This window comes from Heliangelus exortis, chromosome 7, assembly GCF_036169615.1.
Source record: "Heliangelus exortis chromosome 7, bHelExo1.hap1, whole genome shotgun sequence".
NCBI lineage: Eukaryota > Metazoa > Chordata > Aves > Apodiformes > Trochilidae > Heliangelus > Heliangelus exortis.
In genome coordinates, this window is record NC_092428.1 from 20,749,470 (window position 1) to 20,764,302 (window position 14,833).

General features: G+C 37.5%; 1 protein-coding gene across 1 annotated transcript in view; it reads right to left on the bottom strand.

Moving 5' to 3' along the window:
- GLUD1 (glutamate dehydrogenase 1) overlaps positions 1 to 14,833 on the bottom strand; it is a 28,039-nt gene that overhangs the window by 7,659 nt on the left and 5,547 nt on the right. Inside the window, exons 2-6 of the mRNA XM_071749271.1 lie at positions 8,333 to 8,413; positions 7,484 to 7,539; positions 6,594 to 6,657; positions 5,256 to 5,350; positions 754 to 933 (exon numbers count right to left, since the gene is read on the bottom strand). Coding sequence (XP_071605372.1) covers positions 754 to 933; positions 5,256 to 5,350; positions 6,594 to 6,657; positions 7,484 to 7,539; positions 8,333 to 8,413 — 476 coding nt within the window. The remainder of the gene's footprint in view (positions 1 to 753; positions 934 to 5,255; positions 5,351 to 6,593; positions 6,658 to 7,483; positions 7,540 to 8,332; positions 8,414 to 14,833) is intronic.

The window sequence follows — 14,833 nt, forward strand, 5'->3', positions numbered from 1 at the left end:
AAAGTGCAGAGAGAAGAGTGTGGTGCTGGGTCTGTGCAGAGCACAAATGTTTGTTTCAGCCCACTGATTACTGGAGGACAAGGTAGAGGTTCCAATTCTTTTGCTATTTCTAAGTCAGTGCATTGGTTTTAAAAATAACAAAACAAACACAATCCCCCAAATCCTCCATTTAACATAGTGCTCAGGGCTGAACAGAACAAGTAATTTCTTTGAAATTTTAAGAATGGTAACTCTTATTAACAAATTTAACTACAGAAATCCTGAAGTCTTATGAACACCAAAATAGAACCCTCAACGTACATATTTAAGATAGGGTATTGGTTTTAACTTTTCCAACTGCTCATTCCACAGTGTAACAAGACCCATAGCTCCCAGGTTCCTTCTTTCCCCGAGTTCTTTTGTTACAAAACACTACACCAATATGTGTAGGCAGAAATAGTGTCACAGCTCACTGAGGTGTGAAGTACCCTAAAGAGCTCCTGTATTTCACTCTGTTCTTTGCAGCTTATGTTTATAAAGACTGGAGGTTGAGCTTTGCCCCTGCAGTGTACAACCAGAAGCCCAGTTTTTAAGAAACAGCCTGAAATAAAGGGCACCTATGTTGCTTTAAAAACATTTCTGCAGTTTGAGAGTAAAGGCTAATTGAGAAGCAGTAAAACCCTAACAGGATTTAATGCTGCAGCCCTTCAAAAAAGCAATCCTACTCCAAGTTTCTTCGCTAGTTTTTCCCTGCAGGTGAAGGAAAGAAGTTACCTGCACAGCAAATGTTTTATCCCCAAATCCAGGAGTCATTCCTAGTATACTCATGTATGATGCTTCGTTGATGAAATTTTCAATTCCATGGAAGACACCACGACCTGTTGCAGATACACGCCCATGGATCCCACCCTGGCTGATGGGCTTACCGGTGACGCACGCGTGTGCGTTAATATCCTGTAAAACAGTGAGGGACTTGTGACCTATGGAATTAAAGAACAGCTGGGACAAGAAGCCTTGTACCCTTCATAGATAAGGGAAAATAGGAATCATGAGGGTCAGAACATAACATAGTTTATATCTGTTTAGTCCATAAAGCTGATTTCCTTCCTGAACTTGTGCAAACAGCTTCTCACGAGTATTCTAGCACATGAGGGAAAAGTTGCCTAATGCAGTATTAGACATACTGATTTTTTTGTTGCATTCAAGTGTATATGTAAACTTCAGTCTGGGGTTAGTTAATTATGGTGACATCTCTTGCACTGTTAGCAAAGAGCAGACCTTTGACAAATCAAAAAGCTTTGAAGGATGTGCTTCTCAAAATTAGCTCCTATTACAGCCATGATTTCCATCATTCTTTTTAATCCTTTCATTTAAATCATTTAAAGGTCTCAGACAGATCAAGGCCATATAGGAAAAGTCAGATGAGTACTTATTACATTTTTTCAGAAAAGCAATAAAACCCAAAGCTTCTATAGCAATCAAGCCTCTGTTGTTACTTTGGTGGTAATGATTTTCCACATGCTACACAGCAAGCCAAGACTAAAATAGACAATTTTTTAAAATGTAAGGTTTTTTTTTTCAAAGTAAAATTAGTAACTTGGAAAAAATTACTCCAAACTAGACACTGTTTGGGCCTTCCTCTTCTGTCACCACTAGTTCCCATGTTCCCACACCCTGGGAGCACAGTCACACAGTGGCTTGGCATCCAACACAAGTCAAAGAGTAGGGATGAAAGGGAATCCACTGAAATAAGTCTGCCAGCAGCCGGATGAGTTTCTGTTCTATCCACTGCACATTCACTGAGAGACTACCTCCTCTCCATCACTTGTGCCAAATGCATTTGCATGCCTGTGGTGTGAGTGCAAGATGTTTGGTAAGAGGAAGGAAAGAAGTAGACAAAAGTATGTGGAGGCAGAACAGCAGGAGATGACTAGAGTCATAATGGAAATGAAAACTATTTATTGTTTGAAAAATCATAGCGAGTTAACCATATAAAGGCAAATATACCCCCTTTTAAAAATACTAAAAGTGATGCTGAGCTTGCCACAGTTCCCCAAAATAAAACTGTATTGCTATCTTTAAACTGGATGCTCCCTCTGGTGGCACATCGATTATAAACAAGATTGGTGGTGGTCTTTTGCTAGGAACAACTTGCCCTTGTATTTTGATATATTTTTAGGTTTTCATTCTGTTTCAGACTGAAATTACATTTTAGCCTTCATGCATTCACAAAAGAGGAAGCACATTTTATAAATACAGCCTTGCATCATATGCAGAATGTTATTTATTAAAGTCCCTTCACATGGCCCAAAAGTAAGTTGGATGTGTCAGGAAGTACAGAAGAGCAGAAAGAGTGAATTTAATAAAAAACTTTAGCCATATACAATTCAATGATCCAGCAACTTAAGATGGATTTTCTAGAATAGTTAACATGGCAGTTTAATAAAGAGTTGCACGGTTTGGCAAGGAAACAGAGCACGAGGTGAGGACAGGTCCAGGTCTTCTTGAAGTCACAAATACAAATCGCAGCTGATGTTGAAGTCCTAAAAACTTTAGGTTTAAGTCAACCAAAAACGTTTAACACATCTTGAGCCAAAAAGAAAGACACTGTCTTTTAATGAGAAGCTTGTAAATAGCTTATGACTAGCACTTAAGACTTTTGTATTGGTAATAACAGTCTATGAGCTTAGGTGGTAAAGCTCAGACACTGAACTTGTGCTTGTTTCTCAACCCTTTTCCATCCTGCAACAATATTGTCCTTGTCTCTCCAGCTTCTTGGCTCTGCCTGTTAGTTAGAACTTCTATCTGTTCAGATGTTGTTTGACTTTTCCTTTCCACTTCAAGCTCCCTGAGCACATCTCTGGGTAATCACACTGACTCATCAGGTTTGTAGATTTCACAGATGGATCTCTCTCACCAGAGAGTTATCTTTCCACTCAATTGAATGTAGTGCCTTGCATAGCTCCCGCCTGTGTTTTGAATTATGGTGAGTTTCACTTTTGTTCAATGGCAATTTTGTGTTCCTAGTTCATTTCCCTCCTTCCCTCACAGTCATTTTTATATATTTGGCAGGTCCTTAGCCACCTCTGCTTTTGTTCTTGGTGTCTCAACCAGTTAACTAAAATCTCTTTCTCTACAAAACTGGTTTCGATAGATTATTCAAATTTTTGACACCTTGCCAGAGTTCTCACCTTCCTTCTCTACACCTGGTCTTTCTCCACAATAACTTTTAAGTTCACTATGGCTAGTGTTCTCTCTTCCATATACAAATAAGCAACCCAAAAATATTAAGTAAACTGACTTAATTTTTTTTCTTATTTTGAGTCTTCAATTCACTTTTCAGAAAAATGTATCTAAATGCTATCAGCTGGTTTTATTCTTCAAGAATAACATACTGCCATGCAGAGAGATCCTAGGATTAAAGAAAGCTGTTGCAGCATAATTCAAATTGCATTTTTATCCCCAGTCATTGGTGGCTTTTCTATTGTCATTGAAACTTGTGTATGTAGGATTACACAACAAGCTGAGAAGGCAAAGCAGAAAGAATAAGAAATTCAGCCATGCCATCTAAAATATTGCTCTGCATCAGTGTTTAGTGTTCCACCTATTAAGAACACTGAAGTTTCTATAAAAGTGTATATGACCTCTTAACAAATACAGCAAATCTTAGAGCAGGCTGTGTGCTTTGAGTCTTCTGTGTCAGTCATAATACAGCAATGTTGTTGTATCACAGTGAAATATACATTTTAGTGCAATGAGTTAAATGTTAGAATTTAAAATGCTTTGAGGTAGTAGCTGTTTACATTTCTAATAAAAAACAAGTAATGTTTTATACTGATATCAATAGCAGGCTGCTCTGTGTAAAAGTGATTTAACTCAACTAATCAGCATGCCACAGCCTACTTCTCAAGCATTCCTTCCCCCCAGCCCTATAGGATACCTTAGACTGTATTTCAGATTTAGAATAACCTGTGCCATCCCCTCCTTTTGTTGAAGGCATTGGACAGCACCAGACAAGTATTTTGCTAAGAGACTGCCTCAGGAAAGCCAGGCACATCTTGAATAGACACGTCAGAGAAATATGTTGAGTGCCTTTAATGCCCTACTACTGGGGTGTACACCCTGCTCTGTTTCTAGGGGTTCTAGGGTTCTAACTGTTGCAAGGGACTGCAGAAAGTGAAATCTTTTCAGTTCAGGAGCTAGGGATGGGCAAACATGCAATAGCTTAGCAGACTAGCACACTCATACAAAGCTATGGCAAGACTCTCCTTAGCAAAGTGTAACCTGATGGAGTAGCAGAAATAATGTCAGAAAGAGAAGCTGGAAAGTTTTTGTAGCATAAACAGTAGAGCCTTAAGAAAAAAGTTGCCCATAATACAATTTTTTGTTCAACCTGTCAAAAGTATACAAGAGAAGTGCTTCATTAGTCATGTTTGGTACAGACAAAACAGGTAAAATCACCCAGTAAGCAATCTAAGGACAAAGGGCAAATTAAGGGCTATAAGTAAAAACTAATATTTAAAAACCTAAACAATTTTTTATTGCTTTCTGGGCAATAAATTGTATCAGTGTCCTTTTGCTTTACATTTTGGAGAATGTGCTGAAGTCTACGCTGATTGTTTCCTTTAGGCCATCACAGACAACTTTAATACTTCTACAGGTAGTCCCAATAGTGCATACTTAAGTTGTACAATCTTTTGAGTGTACAAAACTAGAGCATTTATTTAATAACACTTGTAAATTCAGTAGGTTGAAATGAAAATAATTCAGTACTTTAAGACTATACCAACTACTATGAACTAATGGATTAATGATGGATTCTCCATCCCTGGAGCTTTTTAAGAGACTGGATGTGGCACTCAGTGCCATGGTCTGGTAACCACAGTGGTAGTGGATCAAGGGTTGGACTTGATCTCAGATGTCCTTCCCAACCCAGCTGATTTTAATTGTTTAACAATTTTAAATTAGTATTTACAGACCAAATAAAGAGGAAAATGGTTGAAATATAAACCAATTTATTTTGGTTTTGCTGAACAGTTGCAACCAGTATTGTATCTGGCAACCTTAACTTAAACCTAGTGAAAAAATATTAAAACTATTTTTCCTTAATTGTACCCTAAAAACCTCACACCTATTAAACTGTTTACAAGAACATATTTAGATCCACATAATCCAAAAATTTATTGGATTAAATTGCATAATAAATATCTGGATAAGAGGATCTCTGCATGGACCAAGAAAGCTCTTCTACCTCAAAGCCTCTCCTCAAAACTTACATAGTGTCCTATGGTACTGGCATAGGTGTCAGCAATCCAGGACATCTCCCTCTCTCCTGTGCTCATATCAGGTGCAGGCACATCAACACCAGGTCCTGTTGACAACAGTGAAAACAGCTTTTAAGGATCAAACAAGAACTGAAATCTTTAAGCATTATTCCCTTGGGAACTGTGCAGGTCTTGGCAGAGAAGAGCTGTTTTCCTGTTGAAACCTCAGTTTATTATGCAAGCAACAGATTCTTCTGAATTCAATTCAGTTTTAGAAATACAAATATGTGATATGGCAAGGCTGTCAAAACCACCAACCTTTCACACAAACATTTGGTAACATGAAGGTTAGTTTGCCAATCAGAAATCAGAGTAAGACAATGCATCAGAAGCATATGTATATTATTTTTTTAAAATGACCATTGCTATAATAGGAAGAGTGCCATCTAGGTATGATTTCTACATACCATGGTGTTAAATGGGGAGGTTTGCATTAGTATTTCCTTTTCATTCCTGGTTGGCATAGAGTATACTGCTACCCTAGTGACACACATCAGTAAGTGTCTTTAGACAGAAGCTTAATTTAGATGGAAGAGCAAAGAAATGCAGATAAATGGATATACATCCCCAGGGGTAGACATCAGTTATATGTGACACACCTTTGGTTACAGGCCTTATGATGCAGCTGAGTAAGAACCTCCTCCAAGGTAAAGATCCTCAATTTAATTACAAGTCAAGCTAGTAACATTCAGCTTTCTCCAGAGGAGACTTCCAGATAACAACTCCAGACAGTAAGCTATCAGAACAACTCAGGGCTGAGAGTCTGAATGAAGCACCTACTAAGATTACAGAAGCTGAGGTTATGTTACAACAGGCACCCATGCTTCTTTAGTATGCTTCTCCTGCAGCCTGTGATTGCCATGGGTGAAGCAACTTTCTTTGGGGTGGATCTTCTATTTCCTTTCTCTGTTTCCTCAGGTATCTGCCAAAAGCCTCACCTGAGACTACAGGAAACAGTAATAGTGAAGAGTTCTATACTAGAGATTAAAATTGCAACAAGTTTGGTCAACTTCAAAATCTGCCTCAAAGAGAAATGTCATTCATTTGGACCCTGTAAGCTCTGTTTTTGTGGTTTTTCATAGCAAAACAGCCACCAGGAAAAAACTTGACAGTTCCTGTTAAAATGCACTAGGATGCAATGACTCAATTCTTTGTGACTCTTTGCTAAAAGCTCTATACATTATTATTTACAGCTCTCAAAAATACAGACATTTAGTAATATTTAGTGGTTACTGCCAATGCCCAATAAATCAGATTCCTAAATTTTAAAAGTAAAACTGCATAACATACCAATAAAGCCCTTTTTTGCCAGCTCCATGGTAAACCGTCTTGTGATCTTTTCTAATTCGTTGTCCTACAGAAAAAATGCAATAAATATCACAAGAAATTAGTAGTTATGAATATCTGCTAGAACTTTTGCCCAAACATGAACTCGTTACTCTTAGAAGAAAGGCTAATTTATATATTTATATAACTTATATGCCACTAACAGACCCTTGGTACTCAGGCAGCACAAGGAAACATTTGGTTTATTCCCATACATTCTGATCCATAAGAAGTTGGGAGTGCTCTGTGTTTGTAGCAGAGAAATCTGATATCCTGTGTGAGTGATTTACAGCCAGCCTGCTGCTTGTGTAATCAACACAGTAGAATGATTTTATATAAATCCTTACAGGAGTTCTGAGTATACATTACATATTCTAGTATTTCTTTCTGTATAAGTTATTTTAATTAGGGCAAGAAGGAAAGCCTACAGTAAACTTCTTATAAGCCAAGTTATTTACTATTCACGCTGGAACACTGCATAGAAAGGTTTAATGGAGCATAAAACTATTCCTCAAAATAAACAAAACCATTAACTTTTTTCCTAAGAGTAATTTCATAAAAGCCTTTATTAACAGAATCAACTTAAATTCAGGTTCCGAATAAACTTAAATCTGGTTCCAAATTATTTGTAGTCTTCTGACATTAAGTAATAAATTATTTAAGGATTCCACCTCTGAAACACATATTTTTAAAATTATTTTCTTACCTATAGCATGCACAAGCTAAATTCAGCCTTTACAGAGGCAGAAGTGGCAGGAAGTTTTAAGTGGTCAGTAATGCCCTTAAGAGAGCGTTTTTAACTGGCTGGCTTCAGTACTGCAGGTAACCAAATTTTTATCTATGATTAAGCTTACTGTGTAGTTCTTGGGATTGATCTTGACACCAGCCTTTGCCCCACCAAATGGCACATCTACAAGAATGCAAAGGAAAATAATTTTACTTTTTCAACAATAAAGGCAGAATGCATTAGTAATATGTGAGGAATTTATCTTTGATTGTAACAATGAATTTGGTTTTGCCACATTTTGGGCTTCACAAGCATGAACTGTAATCTTACCTAGGCATGCCTATAAAAATGGGAAATCTTTAAAGGGCAGCTTCAAAGTGGTTTATGAAACTCAGAGATCATAATTTAAATTTTCTGCTCTTCAAACTCTTGTACTTGGCACTTGTAGGAACAGTAAGCTTTGCAGTTTATATTTTACTTGTTTAGCTCAAAAATTTTACTTTAGAAGTCCTAAGTGAAGTGTCTCTATATAAGTTTAGTAGTATTTTGTTTTCTTTTACATAATGTGCAGATTCTCTCGGCACTCCCCTACAGTTTAGCAGTGGTCTATGAATTAACACTTAAGACCCATAAAGGAATTTTATTCTTTCTTCACAGCTCTCCTGCCTAAATCTTTTACAGCCTCCATCTGTTTCCCCTAAAATCAGACCCCTTGTAATCTAAATTTGTCATAGTTTGCTTTGAGTTCAAGAGTAATACTTTTACAGGAGGATCAGAATTTGAACTTTTCAAGCAAAAATGTAGCTGTAATAGCAGTAGTAATATGTGTTATAATTTTGGTCAATATTGATTTGTTCCCATGTTGCTAAAAATTTTAGTCAGTGTTTAAAACTTTTAGGTGTCTAAGACAGATTAATCCTTTATATGTTTTTCTGTAAATTACATTCATATCTGTGCTTGAAAAATTATCACTTACCAACCACAGCACATTTGTATGTCATTAGAGATGCTAAGGCTTTTACTTCATCCACACTAACATCCATACTGTAACGAATACCTGCAAACAACACATGAGGAAAAAAAAATTAATTCACTGAACAACAGCAAAGGTATTTATAAATTAGGGACCAGCCATATATAACATGCAAGTATGTAATTTATCCACTTCTTTGCTTTAAGACTCAAAGAATGTTCTCCCCCTTCTCCTGCTTAAATAACTGTCTTTTACTTAGGAGAAGCTCATGACTTAAACAACTCTCTATGAAGTACTTTAACAGCAGCACTCCACCTTGGAACAGAAGTGAATATTCCTTGAGAGGAAGCTAAGCCAAGCTGATAAGTAACTCAAAGTAGATTTTAAAAAAAGCTGATAAAGCTTACCAGCATCCCATTAAGATCTTTAGCTTTGGACTTCATTCATTGTAAATACAAGGTGAAGTTGGTTCCTGAACACGACTTACCAGTACAGGTTACAACCAAGACCTAGAGTAATACAAATTCCTCTTTAAGTTATACAGCCTTACAGTATGTTGGCTGGAGTCCAACAAAATTATACATAGGTTCATGGTTCTGGCTGCTAAGCACTGCAACAAGACACTCCACTAATCCAAATTTGTTCTAAATATTTTGAAGTAGCTCTACCCTGACCAGGCCAACTATCTGCACCCCCATGGAAGCCATCCCACAGCTCCATTCCCTGCTTTGGGTCACTCAAGAGAACTCCAAGTGTGCTCTGATACAAGGCTCAGATGCAAATTCAAACTGTGGTGGTCTGATAGTGGCTTGGATGCAAAATGGGGAAACCCTGTCCTCGAGGCAGTTCAAAACCAAGTAGAAAATGATCTCCCAAAAGTAGGGAGATGTGCCACCTGCCTGACTCTTACCAGTCCTGTAAAAAATAGGTTGTAGCATTCCAATGAATTGATTGGAATCCAAGTTAAAATTGACGTATTCTGGAGGTAGTTGCAGAGTAGAAAATACTTTTTAGCCAAACTGACAGGGCACATATGCATAAATACAGAAGCCTTACACATTTTTAGGACAAGTACAGTAGCCAAAGTCATGGTGCCACAGCAAAAACATTCTACCACTATATGTTAGCTTCTATCTAAGCTTCTTCTACATTACTAAGGATATAACAACAGAGCCATGAAGAATTTATTATCCCCACCCTTACTCCCCACATCCTTGGCTGTGGGTTGTGCCAAGCTGCACAGTGGTTTGTAGCAGGCACAGAGTGTCCTTTAGATGCTAGGACAAGGCACCACAAATTTCCCATTATATAAAGAGAAGACCATATTCAGGTCCTCAGGAGTGAAAAAAAGAAGACACGCATACATTATCCAAAGCACTGTGCTGCTATGAAAGACATTCCAAGCTGCTTTGGAAACAATCCCAGTTTCAGAGGGACTGAGTGCTGCTCAAATAAAGCCGGGGGCCAAGTCCTTCTTTCTTACATGAACTGAATCAGTAAAATAAAGTAGTATTACTCTGCAGAAAAGAACCTAAATTTAGCATGTATATGGGCAAAGGATGGTCTCCAAAAGCAAACTAGTTTGACTCTGGTAGCTGTAAAGGTGTTAATGTCTGAGCATTCAAGACCCTTCTCACAGGAATTAACAGTTGAAATTTAAATGGAATCTAGTCTAACAGACCAGTCAAAATTAAAATGTACATGTTTCTTCTTTTAACATTCCTTACTCTGATGCTTTAGAGCAGCAGTTATCCTTCTGTCAAGCTCTGAACAAGAACAAACACCAAGGCAGGTACTCTGGGAACAGGTCTCATCTGAGCACAGCTCAAGCCAGCCAAGTCTTGAAGCCACAGTCTATGCTAGGCAGAAATGAACTCTGCCCCTCCACCCACAGATGAACTAGGTCACTGTGTATTTATCCAACCCATATATTTATTCCAACTTCAAGGTGCCTAGGCAAAGCAGTTTTGTTATAACTATACCCACGCAGGCACACAGAATGTTGCTTATTGATATATGGAAAGCAGCAGGGGTACAAAATAGGGATTTTGTAGTTTTGACAGGAATGCAAAATACCAAAGGAAAGGAGCCTCTTTGGCACACCACAGGGAACACTGGACCTGAAAAGGTGAACAAGCAGCAGAGAACTGTTACATCTTCAGTTCCCCTGTACTACAGCAAGGGTTACTGTAAACATAACTAATAAATATTAAATGTACTTACCAAAGGAACTAGGGACTGAAAAAGTACTGGAAAGCTTTCATCTGAGATGCCTATTTGTCAGCCACGTACATATACCAGAAGGGGAAAATCTTGTAGACTTGAGGCTGAAACTATTCTCTTCTGGACAACTTTATATTTTTGAGTAAAATCAGCTTATTTTCAAGACCTTTAAATATTTTAATTGAAATTACTTGTCTGCTGACTTCATAAATGAAGTGGGTGACCAGTCAGGTCTGAGAGCTGTGCTGACTTCACTGGACACTTTGCTCCAGTTTATCTGCTAGAAATTTTTGTTAGTGTCAGGCATAGCTCAGGGTATGGAATCCAGGTTCCCTGATGGGTGTGATGATTTTTCCCTTCTGTGGCATGAGTGGATAACAGTTAAGATGCAGTAACATATCAATTCACTTCACAATTTGGCCAGTTACAATTTTCCAGGAATTGTAATTACCCTACAGGAGGCCCACTTCTTGACAGGGAAGTTACTTGTGCTAAGCTGTTAGGACTGATGAGATGCAGGCATCTGAGAATGCTGTGCATTCCATCTGCAAGGGGATGCACAAAGATAAAAGATTTAATTTCTATTCTATTCCATTTGGACATCAGTGAAATTCAGTTTGACAGCTTCCTAATTTGGCAGAAGGAGAGTATTGCCATGCATTTTTATGGCTCTTCTGGCAGTATTACTATGCATTCAATAGCCTAAGTCCAAAAACAGACCATGTACACAGATAAAATACTGTGTTTTTTGTTTTTTTTTTTTTTAAAGATTCATAATACATAAGCAAATGAATGTCACTGCCACACAGCAAAATTATATTTTTTTAAACCCCTGCAAGTCCCACGCACTAAGTCCCTGGAAACTTGTGACTTTTATAGCAAACTAGCTACAAAATAGTTGAAGAAAGCCTCAAGTTACAGTATGACTCACTGCCATGGAAAATACTTCTCACTGGAAAACATACAAATTTTTGTTCTAGTTGGGAATTCTCTTTCCTTGCCACACCCCAAGAAGTTAAATAGAATGCTGAGAGAGACTGTTTTTCTTTGTACAAGACCTTTTAGATGAGGAAATGTTTTCTTTTGACTTTTGTCTCATTACTGCTCAGTATAAAAAGAAGGGTTTACTGTAACATTACAGTGTCTTTGCTTTTAAAACTCCCTTTTTATGGTTTGTATTTTGGAAATACTATATATATCATGCAGTTACTTCTTTGCACTGAGCTCAATAGTTTTTTTGGTCAAAATAAAATTCACTTGTGATTTAAGTTTAGCTTCTTAGATAGGAGATACAGATTAATTTTCACTTTTCCAAATGGAGGTAGCAAAGCTCTTGAAACAGATTTTTTTTTTTTTTAAATGTCAAAATAGTAATTATCAGTAAGACTGTATATTGGATTCTATAACAATAGCAGTCAGTTACTGTTTTAATCAGCATGTTTGTGTGGGACTGTGTTAACAGGCAAGTAACAAGGATCTCAGTTTCAAAGCAAATTGGCTATACATGCTGCTAGATTTTGTTATACAGTTTCCAGTATCTTCTGTGATGCTTAGTGTGTTTATTATGCTTCCTTAGAAAGCATGGTGTACAGAACCATGACCTTTTCCTTTTTGATGGCTGCCTTATTAGTATGCCTAAAAATCTACATTTAGGGAAATTAGTGTAATTATTTCCTGATCTTCTAGGGCAATGGTCTTAGTTGGTAGTAGCTACATATGCCCTCATCACTTTTGAGCAGAAGTATTGGAAGACAAGTCTCAAAACTAAACAGTTGCTATACAGTTCAAAGCAAAACACTTGGTAAACTACTTCTCCAATAATACCTTCAAATCTTAGTAGGTCTCAAATTCCCCAGACCTGAAAAAGACTTGCATCTCAGCCTAAAATATTAATATGTAACTAAGGCTTTTGGCCTGCTTTGGCTTTGGTGTTTTCTTCTAGTTGCAATCATCTTTTGAACTTTGAAACTTATTTGGGTTCTTTACAGATGACAATTCTTGTTAAGACAGTGCATTTGCTCTGCTCACCTCCTATCTGCACAATGCTTGCTCATCAGAACAAGTGTTTCTGGGCAGCAGCTATCCCACACTATCCACACAGAACTTAGAAAAACAGATTTCATTGCGTCATTTTAAATTTTTTTAGGACTGACTACAGCCATATTAGTTGCCCAATTAGCAACACTGGATTCTGGAGTGGCTCTATGAGCTAAAAGCTTGTCTGACCTTGTCTAAAAACTGACATTACATCCAAAATCTAGAGGAGCTTCTATGAAGATGCTCACCTTCAGCCAATCCCCAAATTAAATCCATAAAACAGATCCAGCATTAATAGCAGGGCCTTAGTTCCCTAATGTTTTAGTTCTGGATTATGCATATAGTCTTTGTTTAGATGAAGTTTGAGAAGTAATCAAGACATTATGCTACCATTAAACTCTGTGAATCACTGACACCTAGCACAGTAGAAACCCATGTTCCAAGTAATCCTTAAACTCCTCCAGACCAAGTACATTTTTCTAAATCCATAGGAAAACACCCAGCCTTCCCCAATACGAAACTGTTTAGCCTTACTGAACCCTTTCAAAAGTGTGGCAAACAGCACAATGACAAATACATAATTACTGAAGACAAATAAATTGTAGAAAAAACTAACAAAGCAAGATAAGTAATTCAGTGCTGGAAAAAAAAAAAAAGAACATTCCTAAATTCAATTTACTAACTGCCAAGAGAGGAGATAAAAATATTTACCACTTTTCCCACAGCATTACCCAGCTATTGCCTGGGGCAGGAAAGCTATTCCTCTGCAGACACATCCCACCATTCTGATTCAACCACAAGTTTTTATTCAGTGAGCGTTGAGATACTCAACCAGACACAGGATACCACTTCTATACTTTTAATAAGCTGTACTTATACTTGAAATATGCTTAAGCATATAGACCTATATGTTTATAAGAATATTCTGTATTAAAAAAACAGTATGGTGCATTATTCAGATGTCATGCTTGAAATGCAAACTGGAAATTTAGTACACCTCCAGGTAAGAATGTATAACCTGAATTTATGCCCTTAGAATATGACTATGAAATAAAGTCTCACCTATAGAACTTCCTGAACCCTACCTAAAGGATCTGGTTGCTCATTAAGCTACACTCAACCTTGTAGTAACAGGGACTGATACAAGGAGATGCAATAACACTACTTCCACTCAGATATTAATACCACATCCATGGGCTTGTGCAGAGGGTGGAAATAAAACATAAGCTTTCCTGATGCCATAAGAGCCACAAAACTATCAGCCACCACACTGCTGAGATGAAGCAGGAAAATTCCATACCCTGCCTAAGAGTTTATTTCCTAACAAGATGGAGGTGTTGTAATTCATTGAACAAAGAATACCTGCTAGGATGATTGTCATGCAAGAGATTCCCCTCCTCACCCCCTCCAACATGTGTTTATCCAGGAAGCCCAACACTGAGAGAAGTACGGTCTCTCTATAAATAGACAAGGAGCCAACAGCAGCAAGGGAAAACAACTGTTTAAGATCAAGGACAAAGCTGGCTACTGCATGAATGGTATGAGCTGATATATGAAAAAGCTGAATCAGAAAAGATTCCTAGCCAGAAGAACAAGGCATAGCCTCCTGCAAGAATATTAGAGGTGAAAAACACCAAACTGGTAAGGGTTCACTCAGAACTACAACTAGTTTATTAAAGGACAGCAAAAGCATAGGACATCCATTCCTTGTCCCGTTTTTTCAATTTGCAATTTAAATATATATCCATTATTGTACTAATTGTAAAAATAGGTACTCTATTTAAAAAAGTATGAGAATAAGGCACTTGTACAGCCTTAAGCTATAACACTGTGAGTGTTGTTTTAACCATCTTTTCTTCACTAAAATACTTTGAATTTAGATCAGTTTCCATTGTTTATTTCATGTTACAGATGGTCTAGGCTCCAGCTGCTGCACAGTCCCTCAGATGCACTTCTGTGTCTTACCCTCTAGGACCCCTGGGCCAAAGACACTTTCATCCATGCATGCTCTAAAAAAGCAAAGCTACCATTACAAACCTGGGATATCCACAGCTCTGCTACAATAAAGATACCATTTAAGCACTACTTCTTACTTCCTCTACTTACAAAGAGGAATAAACAATGTCACAAGAGCCAGAGAGCACATGGGGTTGTACTGGTCCAGCTCTTGCATGTCAAGCTTTTTATTTCTTTTGCAAGTAAGGGGTTACTGTCATGATTTAAATACATTGTTTTAGACAAGAT